Source organism: Dioscorea cayenensis, chromosome 7 (assembly GCF_009730915.1).
Source record: "Dioscorea cayenensis subsp. rotundata cultivar TDr96_F1 chromosome 7, TDr96_F1_v2_PseudoChromosome.rev07_lg8_w22 25.fasta, whole genome shotgun sequence".
In the NCBI taxonomy this organism is placed as follows: domain Eukaryota; kingdom Viridiplantae; phylum Streptophyta; class Magnoliopsida; order Dioscoreales; family Dioscoreaceae; genus Dioscorea; species Dioscorea cayenensis.
Genome location: NC_052477.1, coordinates 2,783,064 through 2,800,909, shown reverse-complemented (window position 1 = coordinate 2,800,909; position 17,846 = coordinate 2,783,064). Strand labels below are relative to the sequence as shown.

General features: G+C 37.2%; 1 protein-coding gene across 1 annotated transcript; it reads right to left on the bottom strand.

The window, feature by feature from the left end:
- Positions 1–2,429: 2,429 nt before the first annotated feature.
- Positions 2,430–8,551, bottom strand: LOC120265902 (UPF0496 protein 1-like). Its single transcript, XM_039273855.1, has 2 exons — positions 8,021–8,551; positions 2,430–3,012 (listed from the first exon to the last, which is right to left on the bottom strand). The coding sequence occupies exons 1-2, from the start codon at positions 8,546–8,548 to the stop codon at positions 2,527–2,529; spliced, it is 1,014 nt and encodes a 337-aa protein (XP_039129789.1). The 5' UTR covers positions 8,549–8,551; the 3' UTR covers positions 2,430–2,526.
- Positions 8,552–17,846: the final 9,295 nt, after the last annotated feature.

Genomic DNA, 17,846 nt, shown 5'->3' with positions numbered 1-17,846 from the left:
ATCACATGCTCTTTACAAACACAACTTTAAAATAGGTAAAAATTATGACATGTAACGATATATAACAAATAATTTCATACACCTACTCAAAATATAATCACATATGAAATTTATAAAAAAGAAGTCCAATAATTTTTTTTGAACATTCATCCAATATCAAGTTTTTTACTATCAAGTTCTCTAAAGGTCATCAAATTTTTTAAACAAACAAGTTCCCCATAAAATTCTTTAAAATAAATTACATCCAACACCAACTTTTTTAACATCAACTAAAATAATACATATGTTCATTAATGCAAAAACACATTAAATTTCTAAAAAATAACAATCTCCAAATAGCACAAATAACCTCAAACTCCATTCTCAACATCAACCTCAAAAATGGAGATGAATTTGCAATTAGAACTTAAAAAAAAAAATGAAATCATTATAGGAAAGACAACATAAAGAAAGAACGAAACTCATAATCAATAACTAACAAAAAATGAGATAATTAATGAAGATATACATGTTTAAGTATCAATTGTAGAACATCCAACTCATTGGTTTTGATCCTCCCTTCTAATTTTCCTAGGCCTCCCACTTCTTTTTACTGTTAGTGGTACATAAACATGGTATCCTCCCCATGATATTAATATTCCCCTAAATAAAATATTTCTTTTGTTAAAAATGAGTATGACATGAATATGTTGAAGCCCCTAACTAAATATTCATTGCTTACCTGTAGGCTTGTTGAACATTAGAAGATGAAGCCATAGATTGCATTGAAGGATCACTTTCTTTCTCTGGCTCTTTACATTTTTTTTGAATGATGACCAAATGATCCACACGTTTTGCATTTGTGCCTACCTTTCTTGACTTCATCAAAACCTTTAATCCTATTTTTTCTAGGCCTACCAGCTGGCCTCCTTGAGATAGGTAGTAGTAGAGACTCACCATCACCATTAGTGACCCATTCATTCATATCAGGCATAGGTGCAACTTCTATTTGATAGGTTGCTTTATATTTGTCTACTGAAAAATAATCATCAACATAATCTTCCCACTTTGCTCATCTAATGGAATGGATAAATACAAGGGTATGCATACATGGTATACCTGATACTTGCCATCTTCTGTATGTGCATTTTCTCTCATTGAGCACCACTTCACATCTCTTGTCTTTATATGATACTTCTGCCTTAATGTCAGTGCTTCTTTTGACATGATATTCAGTTGAGGAGATATTGTTATAGCCACTGGAAGAAAGTTCAATACTTTTGACATTTCATCTCCATTATTTTTTAGTGGACGGTATCAAGTAAATCCAACACTGGCCTATATCTTGGATCTACAACCCATGCATTGAAGCTTTTAAAGATATTGTTTGTGATGAAATGGCACTTGGCAATAGTCCTAAATTGAGATCTACTCCAAATTTCACGCCTTTTCTCCAAGTCTAAGAGTCATTCATATTTATTATTTTCAAACTTTCTAGAGAAGAATTGTAGCTTGCTATAGTAAATGCATTTGTAGCTGACCAAACTATCTTTTGTAATATATATTCCCAGAAAACTTCTTCTTGAAGTTCTTGTATAAATGTCTCACACATGTCCTGCGTTCAACAAGAGGATATATCTTAGAAATTGCTACCTTTAACCCCTTTTGCCTGTCTGAAGCCAAAACCAATCCATTAGGCATTCCAATTGCTTCATACAATGCACTGAGAAACCATGTCCATGATTCAATATTTTCTGACGCTACAATCCCATAGGCCACTGGAAATAACCTGTTAGCACCATACTTGTTTTTTAGATGACATCCATCTAGGCCCAAGAAAATCCTATACCTAGTCAAGAAGCCTACATTGCAAGCACCAACGCTAATAAATATTCTTCTAAAATGGCTGTTCATACAATAATAATAATAATAATAATAATAATAATAATAATAATAATAATAAAATTAATTAATTAATTAATTAAATGCATCTCCTAATTTAAATAAAAAAATTACAAAATATCCAAATCTAAGGATCACCGAGAGCACATATCTCGAGGCGATCCAAAATATTTAAATCTCAAGACCAGCTGAGAGCATAGATATGGAGGCAGCCTAAAATACTCAAATCTCATGATAAGCCTAGAGCACAGATCTCGAGGCGATCCAAAATAAAAATAGTTGACAATACAAGATTCCTTAAAAAAAATAAAAATAAAACATCTAAACAGTTGATAATACCGAGATTCCTTAAAAAATAGAAAAAGCAAAAGAAACCCATCAATATCTTATAATGACATTCATTAAAAAGCAAAGCATTTATTGTTAATAAATACAACAACATGTCAACCAGACAACAACAAAGTGGCAACTATGCCATAGGAAAATCCTCCCTCCAGAGCCAATGCTTTTACTTGTCTCAAAGCAACAACAGATTGGGACAAGTACGAGGGAGTATTGAATATTTATACATTCCAAACGTTTCTTTATTTTTATTTTACATTAAAAATAAAAATAAAAACCAGAAACTTTTGTGGACCTTTTGATTCAATCAGTGACAGTTTGCAGAATAGTAGCAATGGCCCTTTTCAGTTCATGACCAAGCCGGTCCATCTTCTTCTCTAATTCCTCCACATTCTTGGCAAAGGTTCCAGCATTGAGCTTGATCTTAATCATGGCCACTTTCAGCTTTTCTTCCTCTTTCCCATCAATGGCGAACTCAGCTGTCTGAATCATAGTTCTAATTTTCCCCTCCAAACTATCAACAAGAAACCTAATGCTATTCAGCTCATGAATTGCGAATGAGGTCTCCTTTCCCAATGAATCAATGATCTTCCTCTCCTCTTCATAGGGCTTCTGAAACTTCTTCCACATTGAATTCAGCCACTGCTGCAATGGTGCCATGGCTGCAGACGCTGCAGCAGCAGTGGCAGTCACCGCTGGCGGCGCAGCCACAGAAGCGAGCACAATGGAGGAGATCAAAACAGCAGCGAAGACCACATAGTAAACAATGTTCCAGAACTTCCTCCATGCCTTTGTTGCAGCAGTGTGCTTGAAACTGGGTCTGATATGTTTGACTGGTCAGCGAGTCAAGGGAAATGCTGTGAAGAAGAAAAGGAATGGTTGACTTGTCAACAAACCAATGGGATTGGTTTCTCTCCACTCAGCATTAATGCTTTCACTTCACATTAAAGTTGAAGAGGATTCTTCCGCCTCCACTGCAACCAATGGGCGTCCAGTTTTTTGATTACCTTTATAGTACTAGGTTTTAAATTAATGTTGTTTACATTGGGACTAACATGTTATGATGAGAAACTTTTTGAAAAACCTTTTAATAGATTTGCTCTGGCCCAATGAAAAGTGTGGGCAAAAATATTCTCTGAAACATTCTCCACCATAGTGAGAAAAACCTGTTTCAAACTGGTTACTGAAACTATATCTTTTTGGGTACCAAACTTTGACAGGCCGATCCTGAACAGTGGTATCAGAGCTGGTTCTTGTGTCAAGCATCCATGGCATCCAGCAGCAATCCACCAGGAGGCGTTTCAGGACCAGCTGTTCCCACCTTCGATGGAGAAGACTATGATCTTTGGTGTCTTATGATGAAGACCCTCTTTAGATCTCAAGATTTATGGGAGCTAGTGGAGAAAAGGATTTTTCGAGAGAAAGAAGAAGAAGTCAAGGTGAGAGAGAATAGGAAGAAGGATGCCAAGGCGCTGTTCTTCATACAGCAAGCCCTCTCTCGGCCCATCCTTGCACGGATTGCTTGACCAACACGACTAATGAGGCTTGGATCACCTTGAAAAAAGGTTGTTCAAGGAAATCCAAAGGTGGTGGCTGTTAAACTTCAAACACTGAGACAAGACTTTGAAAATCTCAGGATAAAAGGGAATGAAGGTGTTCAAAGCTATATTACAAGGGTTCAAGAGGTGGCAAACCCGGATGAAGAGTCTGGGAGACACAATCTCGGAAGCTATGGTTGTTGGTAAGCTACTGAGAAGTCTTGGATCCAAATTCAATCATGTTGTCACAGCTATTGAAGAGTCAAAGGACCTAACAAAGCTCCTAATCGAAGGCGTGAGTGGTTCATTTGCTCAGCACATGAAGCTAGGTCTCTGAGACAAGTCGATGACTCGAATGAGAAGGAAGAAAAAGTTTTTCATATCAAGAGTGAAGGATATGGAGGCAAAGATAAAGAGAAGTTCGTCTCTAGAGGTCGAGGAAGAGGTTGTTCTCGAGGAAGATTCGGGAGGTCGAGGGAGAGGTCGATCTAGTGAGAATCGACAACGACAGATCAAATGAACAAAGGAGTTACAAAGGAAACATCCAATGCCATATATGCAAGAAATTCGGCCACATGAAGATGGATTCGTCGGTATAGAGACAAGAACACGTAAAAAGGAAGCTACTATGGTTCTTTGAAGAAAAGGAGACAAGCAATCTATTCATGGTCGTGGGTGAAGAAGGAGAAAAAGATTACAACGGTGTGGGTCACTGGGACGGTGGATGTTCCAACCACATGGCCCAGGCATGAGGGAGTCGTTCTCCAACCTCGATGAGACCCGGAAGATTAACGTAAGGCGGGAGATAACAAGGAGATGATGGTTCAAGGGAAAGGAACGGTGTCACTCATTGTCTCGGAAGGAAGAACCGAGCTCTTGCATAGTGTGCAGTACGTTCCCGGGTTGGCACACAACCTTCTGAGCGTTGGCCAACTTGTAAACACTGGATACTCAATAATCTTTGCAAGGGATGGATGTGTGATTCGTAGTGATAAAACCGGTGAGGTAATGGCAAAGATTATCAGGACAAGGAATAACATGTATCCTCTCAATGTCTCAGATGTGGGACATGCAAATGTTGCAATGAATGTGAAGGAAACAACCAGGCTATGGCATCTCAGGCTTGGGCATTTGAATTTTGATGCATTAAGGTATATGAAGAGCAGTGAAATGGTGTTGGGGCTTGGCAACATTGGAAAGGTGAATCAATGTGAAACTTGTGCTATGGAGAAGCAAGTTAGGAAACCTTTTCAATCAAAGACTACTGGAAATGCTCGTGCTCCATTGCATTTGATTCACGCAGACATCTGTGGACCTATGCAGACAAGTTCTCTAGGCGGGAGCAAGTATTACTTCTTTCGCTTTGTTGATGACCACACCCGGGGATGTCTCTGGATCTATTGCTTGAAACAAAAGTCCGAAGCATTGCAAACCTTCATAATATTCAAACGAATGGTGGAAACACAATCTGGCTTGAAGATCAAGGTGTTGCGCACGGACAGAGGAGGAGAATTCACTGGAAATAACTTCAATTCTTTCTGCAAGGAGTGCGGGATCATTAAACAGCTCACTGCTCCATACTCACCTCAACAGAATGGTGTCTCGGAGAGGAAGAACAGGACCATCATGAACATGGCTAGAGCCCTGATGAAGGAGAGAAGGTTGCCAAATTGCTTCTGGGGAGAGGCAGTAAATGCAGCTGTGTATCTTATCAACTTATCACCTACCAGTGCTCTGAGGAATGTGACTCCATATGAGGCCTGGTATAATCGAAAGCCCAAGGTGAGTCATCTCAAGGTTTTTGGGTGTATAGCTTATGCTTTAATTCCTTCAAACAAACTGCAAAAGTTAGACACAAAATCAAAGATGTGTGTTCATTGGATATTGCTCGAACTCTAAGGCATATCGGGTTGTATAATCCTATTACATCTAAGGTTATTGTAAGTAGAGATGTAATATTTAATGAAGTTCAGAGTTGGGATCGGAGTTCCAATACAAAAACCGAGAATTCCCTCATCGATTCTCTATGAAGACACGACAGCAGATGCACACATGTTGCTCGGTGAAAGATGTTTGTTCAAGTCGCACGTTTCCTCTCCAACAATTCAAACCGATGGAAGTTGATACGCTTAATCATCGAAGGAGAGGCGGGGAGGAAACATTGATCATGATCAAGTTGGGGAATCACACGTGAGAAAGGTAAGGTTGCTTGAGTGACATTTACAGAGTCGCACATTTGCTCTAAAATGTCCGTGATCCAACTACATACTAAGAGGCAGTGAAGACCGAGGGTTTGGAGAGAAGCAATGAAGGAGGAAAATGGATGCAATTGAAAGAAATGGCACTGAAATTAGCGAGCTTCCTCACAACAAGAAGGTGGTACAATTGAAGTGGGTATACAAGACCAAGTACCTCTCAGATGGGAAAGTCCAAAGGCACAAGGCTCGCTTGGTTGCCAAGGGTTACACTCAACAAGCAGGGATTGATTTCCAAGAAATTTATGCTCCGAGTGGCTAGGGATGGAGACCGATGCGTCTTCTCCTTTCGGCGTGTGCTCAACGAGATGGCGGTTTATCAGTTTGATATCAAGTCCGCATTTCGAACGGAGAAATACTTGAGGAAGTGTAGTCGAGCGACCCAATAGGGTTAGTGAGAAGGAAGGAGAAGAAAACAAGGTGCTTAAGTTAAGGAAAGCACTGTATGGTCTGAAACAAGCCCCTAGAGCTTGGTATTCGAAAATTGATGGGTATCTTCAGAGTAGAGGATTCATTAGAAGTGCGAATGAACATACTCTATATAAAAGAAGTGATGAAGATGGCAATCTGCTGTTAGTAAGCATCTATGTGGATGATATTATCTATTTGAGTTCATCTCAAGCAATGGTGGAGAGTTTTAAGAATGAAATGAAGGAGTGTTTTGAGATGAGCGAGATCCGGGATTGTTAAATTACTTCCTAGGATTGGAAGTGAAACAAAAGCAAGGTGAAATCTCTATCTCACAAAGGAGGTATGCGGAAGAAAAGCGTTGAAACTATTTTCGGATGCGACGACTCGCAATCCGAGTTTTGCATACCCATGAAAACCAGTGAGAAGCTCCAGTGCAGTGATGATTCAGGAAATGTAGATCCAAAGGTTTATAGAAGCTTGATTGGAAGGCATTGTATCTAACACACACTCTCGCCCGACATCGCCTTCACTCGTGAACTTACTCTCTCGGTTTGTTAGTAAACCCAGCAAGACTCATCTCGGGGCAGCAAAACATCTGCTAAGATACATAGCAGGGACAATTAATCTTGGAATAAAATACACCAAAGTTGAAGAGTGGAAGCTACGGGGTTACAGTGATAGTGATTGGGGAGGCTCGATAGATGACAGACGCAGCACTTCGGGAATGGTTTTTGATCTTGGTTCAGGAGCCATCTCATGGAGCTCCAAGAAGCAAGAGGTAGCGACTTACTGAGCACAACTGGCGCCCAGTATGTTGCTGCTAGCCGCAACTCTGTCAAGGGATACCGCTAGGAAGAATCTCTGGAGGATTGTGGAATGAAGAATGAGAAAGCTATTGAAATTTGGTGTGATAACAAGTCGACCATTGAAATTGCAAAAGAACCCAAGCACATCATGGGAGAACGGAGCATATCGACATCTCGCTTTTCATTTTTATTCGGGGGTTAGTTGCCGATGGTTTAATTATCTTAAGTTATTGCAAAACTGAGGATCAGAAGGCCGATATATTCACAAAACCTCTACCAGTGAAGAAGCATAATCATCTGAGAATTCAGCTGGGAATTGAGGATGTTTCAAGCAAGGAAGGGTGTTGCAGCAGTGTGCTTGAAACTGGGTCTGATATGTTTGACTGGTCAGCGAGTCAAGGGAAATGCTGTGAAGAAGAAAAGGAATGGTTGACTTGTCAACAAACCAATGGGATTGGTTTCTCTCCACTCAGCATTAATGCTTTCACTTCACATTAAAGTTGAAGAGGATTCTTCCGCCTCCACTGCAACCAATGGGCGTCCAGCTTTTTTGATTACCTTTATAGTACTAGGTTTTTAATTAATGTTGTTTACATTGGAACTAACATGTTATGATGAGAAACTTTTTGAAAAACCTTTTAATAGATTTGCTCTGGCCCAATGAAAAGTGTGGGCAAAAATATTCTCTGAAACATTCTCCACCATAGTGAGAAAAACCTGTTTCAAACTGGTTACTGAAACTGTATCTTTTTGGGTACCAAACTTTGACAGGCCGATCCTGAACAGCCTTGACTTTGCGAAGCTTCCGATCTAGATCTTGCTTGCGGAGGCGGAGATTTTGGAGGATGAACTTCTGGCGCTCGCACACGAGCTTGAACTCATCGACAAACTTCTCAGTGAAGGAATCAGCCTGGTTCTTGAACTCCTTGAGCTTTTCAAGGGCAGCGGAGGGGCGGTCGGCGTCTTCGAAGAGGAGCACAGCGTAACGAACAAGGAGTTCAGTTTCACGGGCTTTGGAAAGGGAGTCGTTGAGAGCAGTGAAGAAGCGGAGAGTGTCGATGCTGGTCTCGAGGTAGTGTTTGACGAAGAAGAGGAGGTGGGCCTTGGAGGAGATCTCGTCTTTGAGCTGCCCAATGTCGTCGGGGGAGTCGCGGTTTTCGTCATTGGGGGCGGCGGCGGCGGCGGCGGCGTCGTGAAAGGCGGTGAAGGAGAGGGAGTGGAGTGTGGCGGTGTCGGTGGCGACTGTGGAGATGGCGCTGCCCGTGCTTCCGGGGAGGGTCAGGGAGACGGAGGGGGTGCTGGTAATGCAACCCATGAATGCAAGTTGGGAATGGGTTTGGAAATTTGGGGTGGGGTGGGGGTAGGGGTATACAAACAAATTGGAACACAGCGTTGCCTACACGCTACCTACTGTTGGCTTGTACTGATGCTTGTCTTCTCAATTTCCAAATGAGTCTTTAGTAAATTACTTAGTTGGCATTTCCTTTTTATTTATCAATTTTAGTTAAATTATATAAACTAAAAAAAATTAAAATTAGTTAGTAATTTAAAATTTATAAAATTTATATTAATTTTTTTAATATTATTTTTATTTAAAATATAATTAAATATAATTTATTAAAAATTATAGAAGTACATTAAATATAAATGTTATTAGAGAATAGATTCATCATTATCTCAATTAGCTGTCATTGGTTGTAATAATAAGAAAAGATCAGGGGATTCATATTCGGTTGATTAAAAATGCAAGTTGTCATGTCATTTGCTCAAAGGAGCCCAAATCAAGAATCCATGTACCATAATTACCCACAATAGTACCTAGCATTTTAGTTATAAGGTTCTGCTTGAACAAGCCGAGAAGTGATGCAGCGGTATACTTGAACTTGTTGATTCTACTTCGAATGCCGGAAATAAGTTGTCCAAACCTTGTTGATCAAAGATAGCCAGGAATTAGGAAGAGTAAAATCTTATTACTCAAGAAAAAGATGATCACAAAACTGATTTTCTCTTGCCCGTAGGCTTACATTAAATAGGCGAAAATAGCACTAAGAAAGGAGATCATTCGAAAATTTACCAAAAATAGTAAATTCTCAAATATCAGCAAGAAATAAAGATCTAACAAAATAAGAACTATTGCCACAAACAGCTTACAAATCAGAGATTTCTATTTAAAGATATAATGAAATCAATTATTACTAAAAACGACAAATTTAGGGTTTTCGAGGCCTAAACTCGTGACTTTTGTTCCTTGACTCGTTTCCCATCAAATAGACCCGGTCCAACCATAAAATCCCGTTGCCCGCCAAATTACCGAAATACCCTTGCCTCGTACTTCTCCATGTACGCGCATGCCACATCATCTATACGCCCGTTATTAAGAAGTCTGAGAAGTTGTTGAATTTATGTCTTGATCAGTTGACATGAGCCGCCACTGATCTAAGCCACATCACCAGTCTCGTCTTGCAATGTATGAGCCACCGCCTATCTACTAGAGCTACTCTTTAGTAGTTGCTTGCCACTCCTACTGCTACCAAAATTGGTGCTCTTCTTGCGCAAGCCATCACAGCATGCCTCCCAATAATCGGGATAACTGATGAGCTCATAACAGCTGGTCCTTATATACCCTACCTTGCCATAATGATCACACCGTAGCTTTCCATCCCGAGCAACCCCCTCTACTAGTGTGGAATCCAATAGCCGCCTCGTTAAAATCACAGTCCCAAATGATAGCACGTTGACGTTCTTCCTATACTATCAAAACATATACTCGGTTTATTATTAGGAGCGGATCCATACTAAGGATCTAGGATTGAATGGCAAAGAAGGTCTCTGCATTGAGACCCATTAAAAAGTGATGGATCTTTTTTACTTTTTTCTCCTTCATATACCATTGGGCCGCCTAGCTCACACTTATAGGAAAAAGGCCCACAGTGGTCATCTAGTTCATTCCACAAACACTTGAGGGCTGTGAAATATTCAGTCATAGACTTTCCCTCTTGTCGTAAAAGACTCAGCTTAGTCTTAATATGATGCATTTGTGGTGCATTACCTTAGGAATATTGCTACTTCAGCTTCTTTTGGACTTAGCGTCGCTCAACGTGATGCTATTCTGCAATGACTTATCCAGCGAATTACAAATTCATGCCATTACCATGTTATTGCCAAAAATCAACCAATGATCGTTGCCTTCTCACGGTCGCCCTCATCAATATATAACTGGGAATTACATCAGATGGACATGAATAATGCCTTCCTTTACGGTGACTTGGTCAAGAACATTTATATGCATTTACCTCCAACGTATTCGATGCCCACCGCTGGGTCAGTTAGTCGGCTACGACATAAGTCTCTATATGGTTTACTACAACCCTCTTGTAATTGGTTTACTAAATTTACTACTGCTTTTATAAGCTTATAATTTTCTCTAGTCCCGGACAGATTATTCTTTATTCACATTTCATTCAGACACTGATTTTTTGGTGGTCCTTGTTTACGTTGATGATCTCATCATTGCCGAGAATAATACCACTCGGTGCACTTTCAAGTCCTATCTTGACAGTTGTTTTAAGATCAAGGATTTGGGCCACTTGAATTTTTTTTGATATTGAGATCACACCCATCCACATTGGTCTCCTTCTTTCACAAAGGAAGTGTACTCTCGAGATATTGGAAAGCTCTGGTTTATCCACAATTAAATCTACCCTTATTACAATGTCATCAGCTCACGTTCTCGACTGCCCCAATTCTATCCCTTATTACTATTGCTGTGGATGCAACCCATGAACACGAATTAGGATTGGGAGGAAGTAGAGGATTTGGGGATTTTAGAGAGAATTAGAAATGGAATGGGGACAAGGAAATGGGCCTTGGGCTTGGACGTTTTATACAAGCAATATATATATATATATATATATGTATGTATGTGTTGCCGTTCGTTACTAAACTATCATTTATGGACAAGACATTTGATGACGTCATTAGCTAATACATGCATATGACGTCACTACACCATTGGTGAACTCATGTGAACCCGAAATATGCATTGACCGCTAAGCTTTTTGGAGGCAGTACTTTTAAGCTTGCCTATTGGTATCATGCACCTTCTGATTTATCACTAAAAGTAAGGAATAAGGAAAAGAGGGTATATTATTAAATATTAAGTGATTCGAAAGAAAAAGGGCGTATATTATTAATATTAAGTGAAACATGCATGTATTTGACTTCGCTTGCTCTCAAGAAGGTTCAATGTTTTTGTGGAGTTTGGACCCTTTTCTTTGCGTGTTTATAATGTCATGTGCATGGATTAGTTTAATTTGATGTTGATTTAAGGGTTTATGTTGCAACGTGTCATATACCATGGAATATTCGTTATGCCATTCTAGTGCAGTACATTGAATTTTAATAAATTCCCTTGAACTTTCAATTATAATTTTCATACTAAATTTAAAGTTTTTTTTAGTAAAATTAAATTAAAGTATAAGGTAAACTTTTAAAGGAAAGTATATAAATTGAAACAAGTTCAAAACTTTATGAAAGAGTTTCACTGTCAATTTCATAATTTGACAAATAAAAATCTTTAATTTATCCTGAGATCAATTATTTGATATTTATATTTTGAAAAATTATTATAAAAATATTAATCTCAATAATCAATAATTGATTGATTAATGAAAACATCAACTATAATATAAGATGCATGTTTGCTACTTTAATATATATATATATATATATATATATATATATATATATATATATATATATATATGAGGCCGTATCTTCTACCCATGTTCTCAAAATTCAAATCTACACAAATTTGTTATCAACCATTGGACTATAATTCAATGGTTGATACACTTGAGGTGCATAATAGTACTGTGCTTATAAATTGTAACACAATGAAAGGTGGGATGACATCCAATTTCATTTCTATTAGATCTACAAGAACTAGAAAAAACCAAAACCTAAAACAAATAAACCCTGTTAAACCTTAATTAGTACTTACTATATCTCTATAACTCTTATTGTGCTTAACTGCGTATCAATTGCGAACGTACGCAGTTGATGTAATATATATATATATATGCGAAATCTCTAATATATAAATTAAGATAAGGAAGGATATTTATTATTATTAATTTTATAATTTCATATATATCTATATAATATATGATAAATAATATTAATCTATTTTTATATTTTAAAAATTTATTTTCAAAATATTATTATGATGAGATATTTATCATTATTAATTAGAAAAATTATTTATTAGTTTCTGAAACTTTTCAAATATACCACTCAATACCTTTAACAAAAGTCTATACTATTGTCAATTTCATAATTTGAAATATATCCTAAGATAAATTATTTGATATTTGTATTTTAAAAATTTATTATAAAAATATTAATCTCAATAATTAATAATTGATTGATTAATGAAAACATCAACTTACACAAAATAATATAAGATGCATGTTTGCTACTTTAATATATATATATATATATATATATATATATATATGATGACGTATCTTCTGCCCATGTTCTCAGAATTCAAATCTACATAAGTGTGTTATCAATTATTGGACTATAATCCAACTGTTGATACACTTCAGGTGTGTTGAGTTGTGTGGAGCCTGATCATACTGAACACCCAGTTGTGTTATTTGGAAATTTTTGAGTGGGTATTTTGGAAATTTCCACTGTACTAGTTTTTTTTTTTATTTTTTACCCCTCTTATATATATGTATATATATATATCCATCATTGTAAAAAGTGTTTTTAGGAAGAAAATAGTGAAATCAGCTGGCGGTCGTAGAAGTAGCCCTAGTTTTGGGTGAACCACGTAAATCTCTATGTTTTTCCTTTTTTGCTTGTTTTATTTTATTCTTGCCTTTGTTTTTTCAGTTCCTGTCAACTAGTACCAGAGCAAGGTTTTTTGTTTTTGAGTGGAAGCAATGGCAGAGGAAGCAGGAAAGGCATCCTGAGTAGAAAAGTTTGATGGCACAGACTTCGTGTATTGGATAATGTAGATTGTAGACTATTTGCATACAAAGAAATTACATCTACCTCTCTTGGGGATAAAACTTGAGACGATGAAGGCTGAGGATTTGGTTCTTCTTGATAGACAGGTACTGGGAGTTATCAGATTAACTCTGTTAAGATCTGTTACACATAATGTTGTGAAGGAGAAGACCACAGCAGATCTGATGAAGGAGTTGTCAGGTATGTATGAAAAGCCGTCGGCAAATAACAAGGTGTATCTGATGAAGAAATTGTTCAATTTGAAGATGGCATAGAACGCATCAGTAGCACAACACATGAATTACCTCAACACTATCATAAATCAATTATCATCTATAGAAATTGATTTTGATGATGAGGTTCGTGCTCTGATAGTTCTAGCCTCTTTGGTGAATAGTTAAGAAGCAATGAGGATAGCAGGAAGCAATTCTATGGGAAAAGAAAATCTCAAGTACAATGATATACAAGATCTAGTTTTGGCTGAGGAGATTCTCAAGAGAGATGCAAGTGAAGCTTCAGAATTTGGCTCCGCAGTAAATCTTGAGATAAGAGGTAGAAACATTAACAAAAATTCAAATCGGGGCAGATCAAAATCCAAAAATTTCATTCAAAACAGAAGTAAATCTAGATCAGGTCGTCCAGTAAAATGCTGGAATTGTGGGAAAATAGATCATTTCAGGAACCAATGCCAAAGCCCTAAAAAGAAGAATAAAGATGATTCTACTAATGTTGTAACAAAAGATTAGTCCACTTGATGATTGGATTTTGGACTCAGGAGCTTCATTACATACCACTCAACACTGAGAAATCCTATAAAATTACGCTGCATGTGATTTTGGGAAGGTGTATTTGGCTGATGGTTCAGCCTTGGATGTTGTGTGTGTGGGAGAAGTCAGGATATCGTCGCCTGATGGATCCATCTGGTCATTGGAGAAGGTTCGACATATTCCAGAGTTAAGGAGATATCTAATTTTTGTTGTACAGTTTGATGATGAAGAGCATGCAATCATGTTTTCTAGTGATACCTAGAAGGTTGTAATGGGAGCCAGAGTATTAGCTCGTGGAAATAAAACCGACACTCTATATATGACCTCATGTCCAAGAGATACAATTGCGGTTACTGAATCAAGTATTGATGCAAACCTATGGCACTACAGGCTTGGTCACATGAGTGAGAAAAGATTGACGATGTTGTTATCAAGAAGAAAACTATCAGAAATAAAGTCTATTGATTTTGACATGTGTGAAGTTGCATCTTAGAAAAGCAAAGAAGGGTGAGATTCTTGAAAACTGGCAGGACTCCGAAGGTTGAAAAATTGGAATTAGTGCACACTGATTTGTGGAGACCTTCACCGATTGCATCACTTGGGGGTTCAAGGTACTTCGTAACTTTCATCGATGACTCAAGAAGAAAGATGTGGGCTTATTTTTTGAAAAATAAATCAGATTTATTTGAGACTTTTAAGAAGTGGAGAGCCATGGTTGAGACAGAAATAGGTTTGAAAGTAAAATGCTTAAGATCAGATAATGGATGAGAGTACATAGATGGAGGGTTCAGTGAGTATTGTGTTGCAGAAGGAATTAAGATGGAGAAGACTATTCCTGGGACACGACAGCAGAATGGTGTGGCAGAGCGCATAAACAGAGCTCTCAATGAGCGTGCTAGGTGTATGAGGCTACATGCTGGGTTGCCAAAAGGTTTTTGGGGTGATGCTGTTAGCACTACAGCTTATCTAATGAATCAAGAACCATCAGTTCCTATAGAGTTTAGAATTCCTGAGGAGGTTTGGAGCAGTAAAGAAGTGAAGTTTTCACATATAAATGTTTTTGGGTGTGTATCTTATGTTCACATTGATTCTGATGTTAGAAGTATACTTTATGCAAAGTTTAAAAAATGTTTTTTTATTGGCTATGGTGATGAGAAATTTGGTTTTAAGTTTTGGGATAAACAAAACCGAAAAATCATCAGAAGCAGAAATGTGAAACTATACATCTTGAGAAATGATATGTGAAGATAATGTTTCTTCACAGTGACTTGGATGAAGATATTAACGATTAGACTGGTGCTTGGAATTGTATCTACAAAAACTATACATCTCTGTGTAGTTAAAGGGTTCTAGCAGAAGGAGGGATTGACTACACAGAGATATTTTCTCCAGTTGTGAAGATATTAACAATTAGACTGGTGCTTGGAATTGTATCTACAGAAACTATACATCTTGAGAAATGAGATGTGAAGACAATGTTTCTTCACAGTGACTTGGATGAAGACATTTGCATGCTTCAACCAGAAAGGTTCATTGTTTAGGGGCAAGAGAATCAAGTATGCAAACTGAGAAAGAGCTTGTATGGCCTAAAACAAGCTCCAAGACAGTGGTACAAGAAATTTGATAGTTTTATGCATGAAATTGAGTTCAAGAGATGTGAAGCGAATCATTGTTGCTATATAAAGTTCTTTGACAATTCCTATATCATCTTAATGGTGTTTGTAGATGATATGCTCATTGCAGGGTCTAGCATTAAGGAGATTAATTATCTGAAGAAACAATTGTCAAAACAGTTTGCAACAAAGGATTTGGGAGCTACAAACAAAATCCTTGGTATGAGACTCATTAGAGATAAGGCTAATGGTATATTGAAGCTTTCATAGTCGGAGTATGTGAAGAAAGTTCTTAGTAGATTCAATATGAATGAAGCCAAATTTGTAAGCACAACCTTGGGTAGTCATCTCAAACTGAGCAAAGAATAGTCACCGAAGACAGAAGAAGAAAAATATTACATAAGGAAGGTGCCCTATGCTTCAGCTATTGGCAACTTGATGTATGCTATGGTGTGTACAATGCCAGACATTGCACATGCAGTGGGAGTTGTGAGTAGATTCATGAGTAGACCTGGAAAGCAGCATTAGGAAGCAATTAAGTAGATTCTGATATATCTTAAGGGCTCATCAGATGTATGTATTTGTTTCACAGGTGCAAGTTTGAAACTGCAAGGTTATGTAGATGTTGATTTTGCTGGAGATACAGATAACAGGAAGAGTACTACAGGGTACATCTATACATTGAATGGCACGGCAGTTAGTTGGATTTCTCAATTGCAGAAAGTTGTCGCTCTCTCTACAATAGAAGCAGAGTTTATTGTTGTAATAGAAGCTAACAAGGAGATGATTTGGTTACAAAATTTTTGGCAGAATTGGGAAAATGGCAGGAAAATAATAATTTATACAACAACAGCCAAAATGTCATTCATCTTGCTAGGAATTCAGCATTTCATGCAAGAACCAAGCATATATAGTTAAGATATCGTTTCATTCGGACTTTATTAGTAGATAAAGTGATGGCTCTTGAGAAGATTCCAAGCAGTGAAAATCCAGATAATATGTTAACCAAGGTAGTTATTGTTGACAAACTAAAGCTATGCAAAGCTTCAGTTGGTTTGAGCACCTGATGATTAGAATGTTTTATCGCCGTTCTGTTGTTCAACTATGTTTCTTTGAATATTTGATGATTCAGAACTTGGATGAGATCAGTCTCCAAGTGTGAGATTGTTGAGTTGTGTTGAGCCTGATCATACTAAACCCAGTTGTGTTATTTGAAAATTTTTTGAAGGGGTATTTTGAAAATTTCCTCTATACTAGGGTTTTTTTTTTTCATTTTAGGAAGAAAATAGTGAAATCAATTGGCGGTTGTGGACGTAGCCCTACTTTCGGATCTATACTTTCTATTAGTTTTTAATAAATCTAGATCATTAATGGTTTTTTAACCCTAAAATTCTATTGTATTTAGATTTATTTTAAAAATTTTATTATGGTATGTTTGAATCAATGTAATATTATGATATTCACATTAGTTTTGACCTCCACAACACTGAATATCTTGCTTCAATGCCACACAATATGTTAGAATCACATCTTGAATAAATGGATGGTAGATGTTTTTCTTCTAATTATGTTAAGTATACAGTTTTTATTTTTATATTTGAATAAGCACTTCCATTAAATGTTTTGGTTACCAGGAGTAAACAAATGCCATAAATTATTTTGAACCTTGAAAAATTTTAGTTGTTGTGCATGACTGCCGCTCTAACACGCTTGTCTGAATGAATGCAAAACAATGTGGATCATAAGTGAAGTAACCAGTTTAGATAGAAGATCAAGAGAAGAACATTAGCCAACCATGAAAAGAATATAAAATATATATATATATATATATCTATATATATATATCTATATATATATATATATATATAATGCTGTTTAGCATGTGGCAAAGCAAACTCAATGTTGTCATAGAGAAAAAGCTACTTGTCTTTCAAAAGGCACCAGAAAATGAAGAAAAATATACCATCCACACAGCTTCTCCTGAGATCAGTGCATGACATTATATCATCTGAAGAGAAACAACATAACTAGACCCCAAAATCTCACATTCATTGACAATCAAGCAGGTGTTAAGCAGAGATGAATAAAAGAAACATTTGCCTGACTACTTTTTGAGTCAATGCAGACTAGTTTTTTGTTCTGGTGAATGATTATTCTCAGCTTATGTCTTATACAGGCACACCACACAAGTTGCTGTTATCAGAACCCCCAG

Bases quoted from the DNA above. Each gene is read 5' to 3' on its own strand.
- LOC120265902 (XM_039273855.1), bottom strand. From the start codon at position 8,548: ATGGGTTGCATTACCAGCACCCCCTCCGTCTCCCTGACCCTCCCCGGA. The intron at 3,013-8,020 runs GCTGTTCAGGAT...GCTGCAACAAAG, and splicing joins GGAAGCTTCGCAAAGTCAAG to GCATGGAGGAAGTTCTGGAA.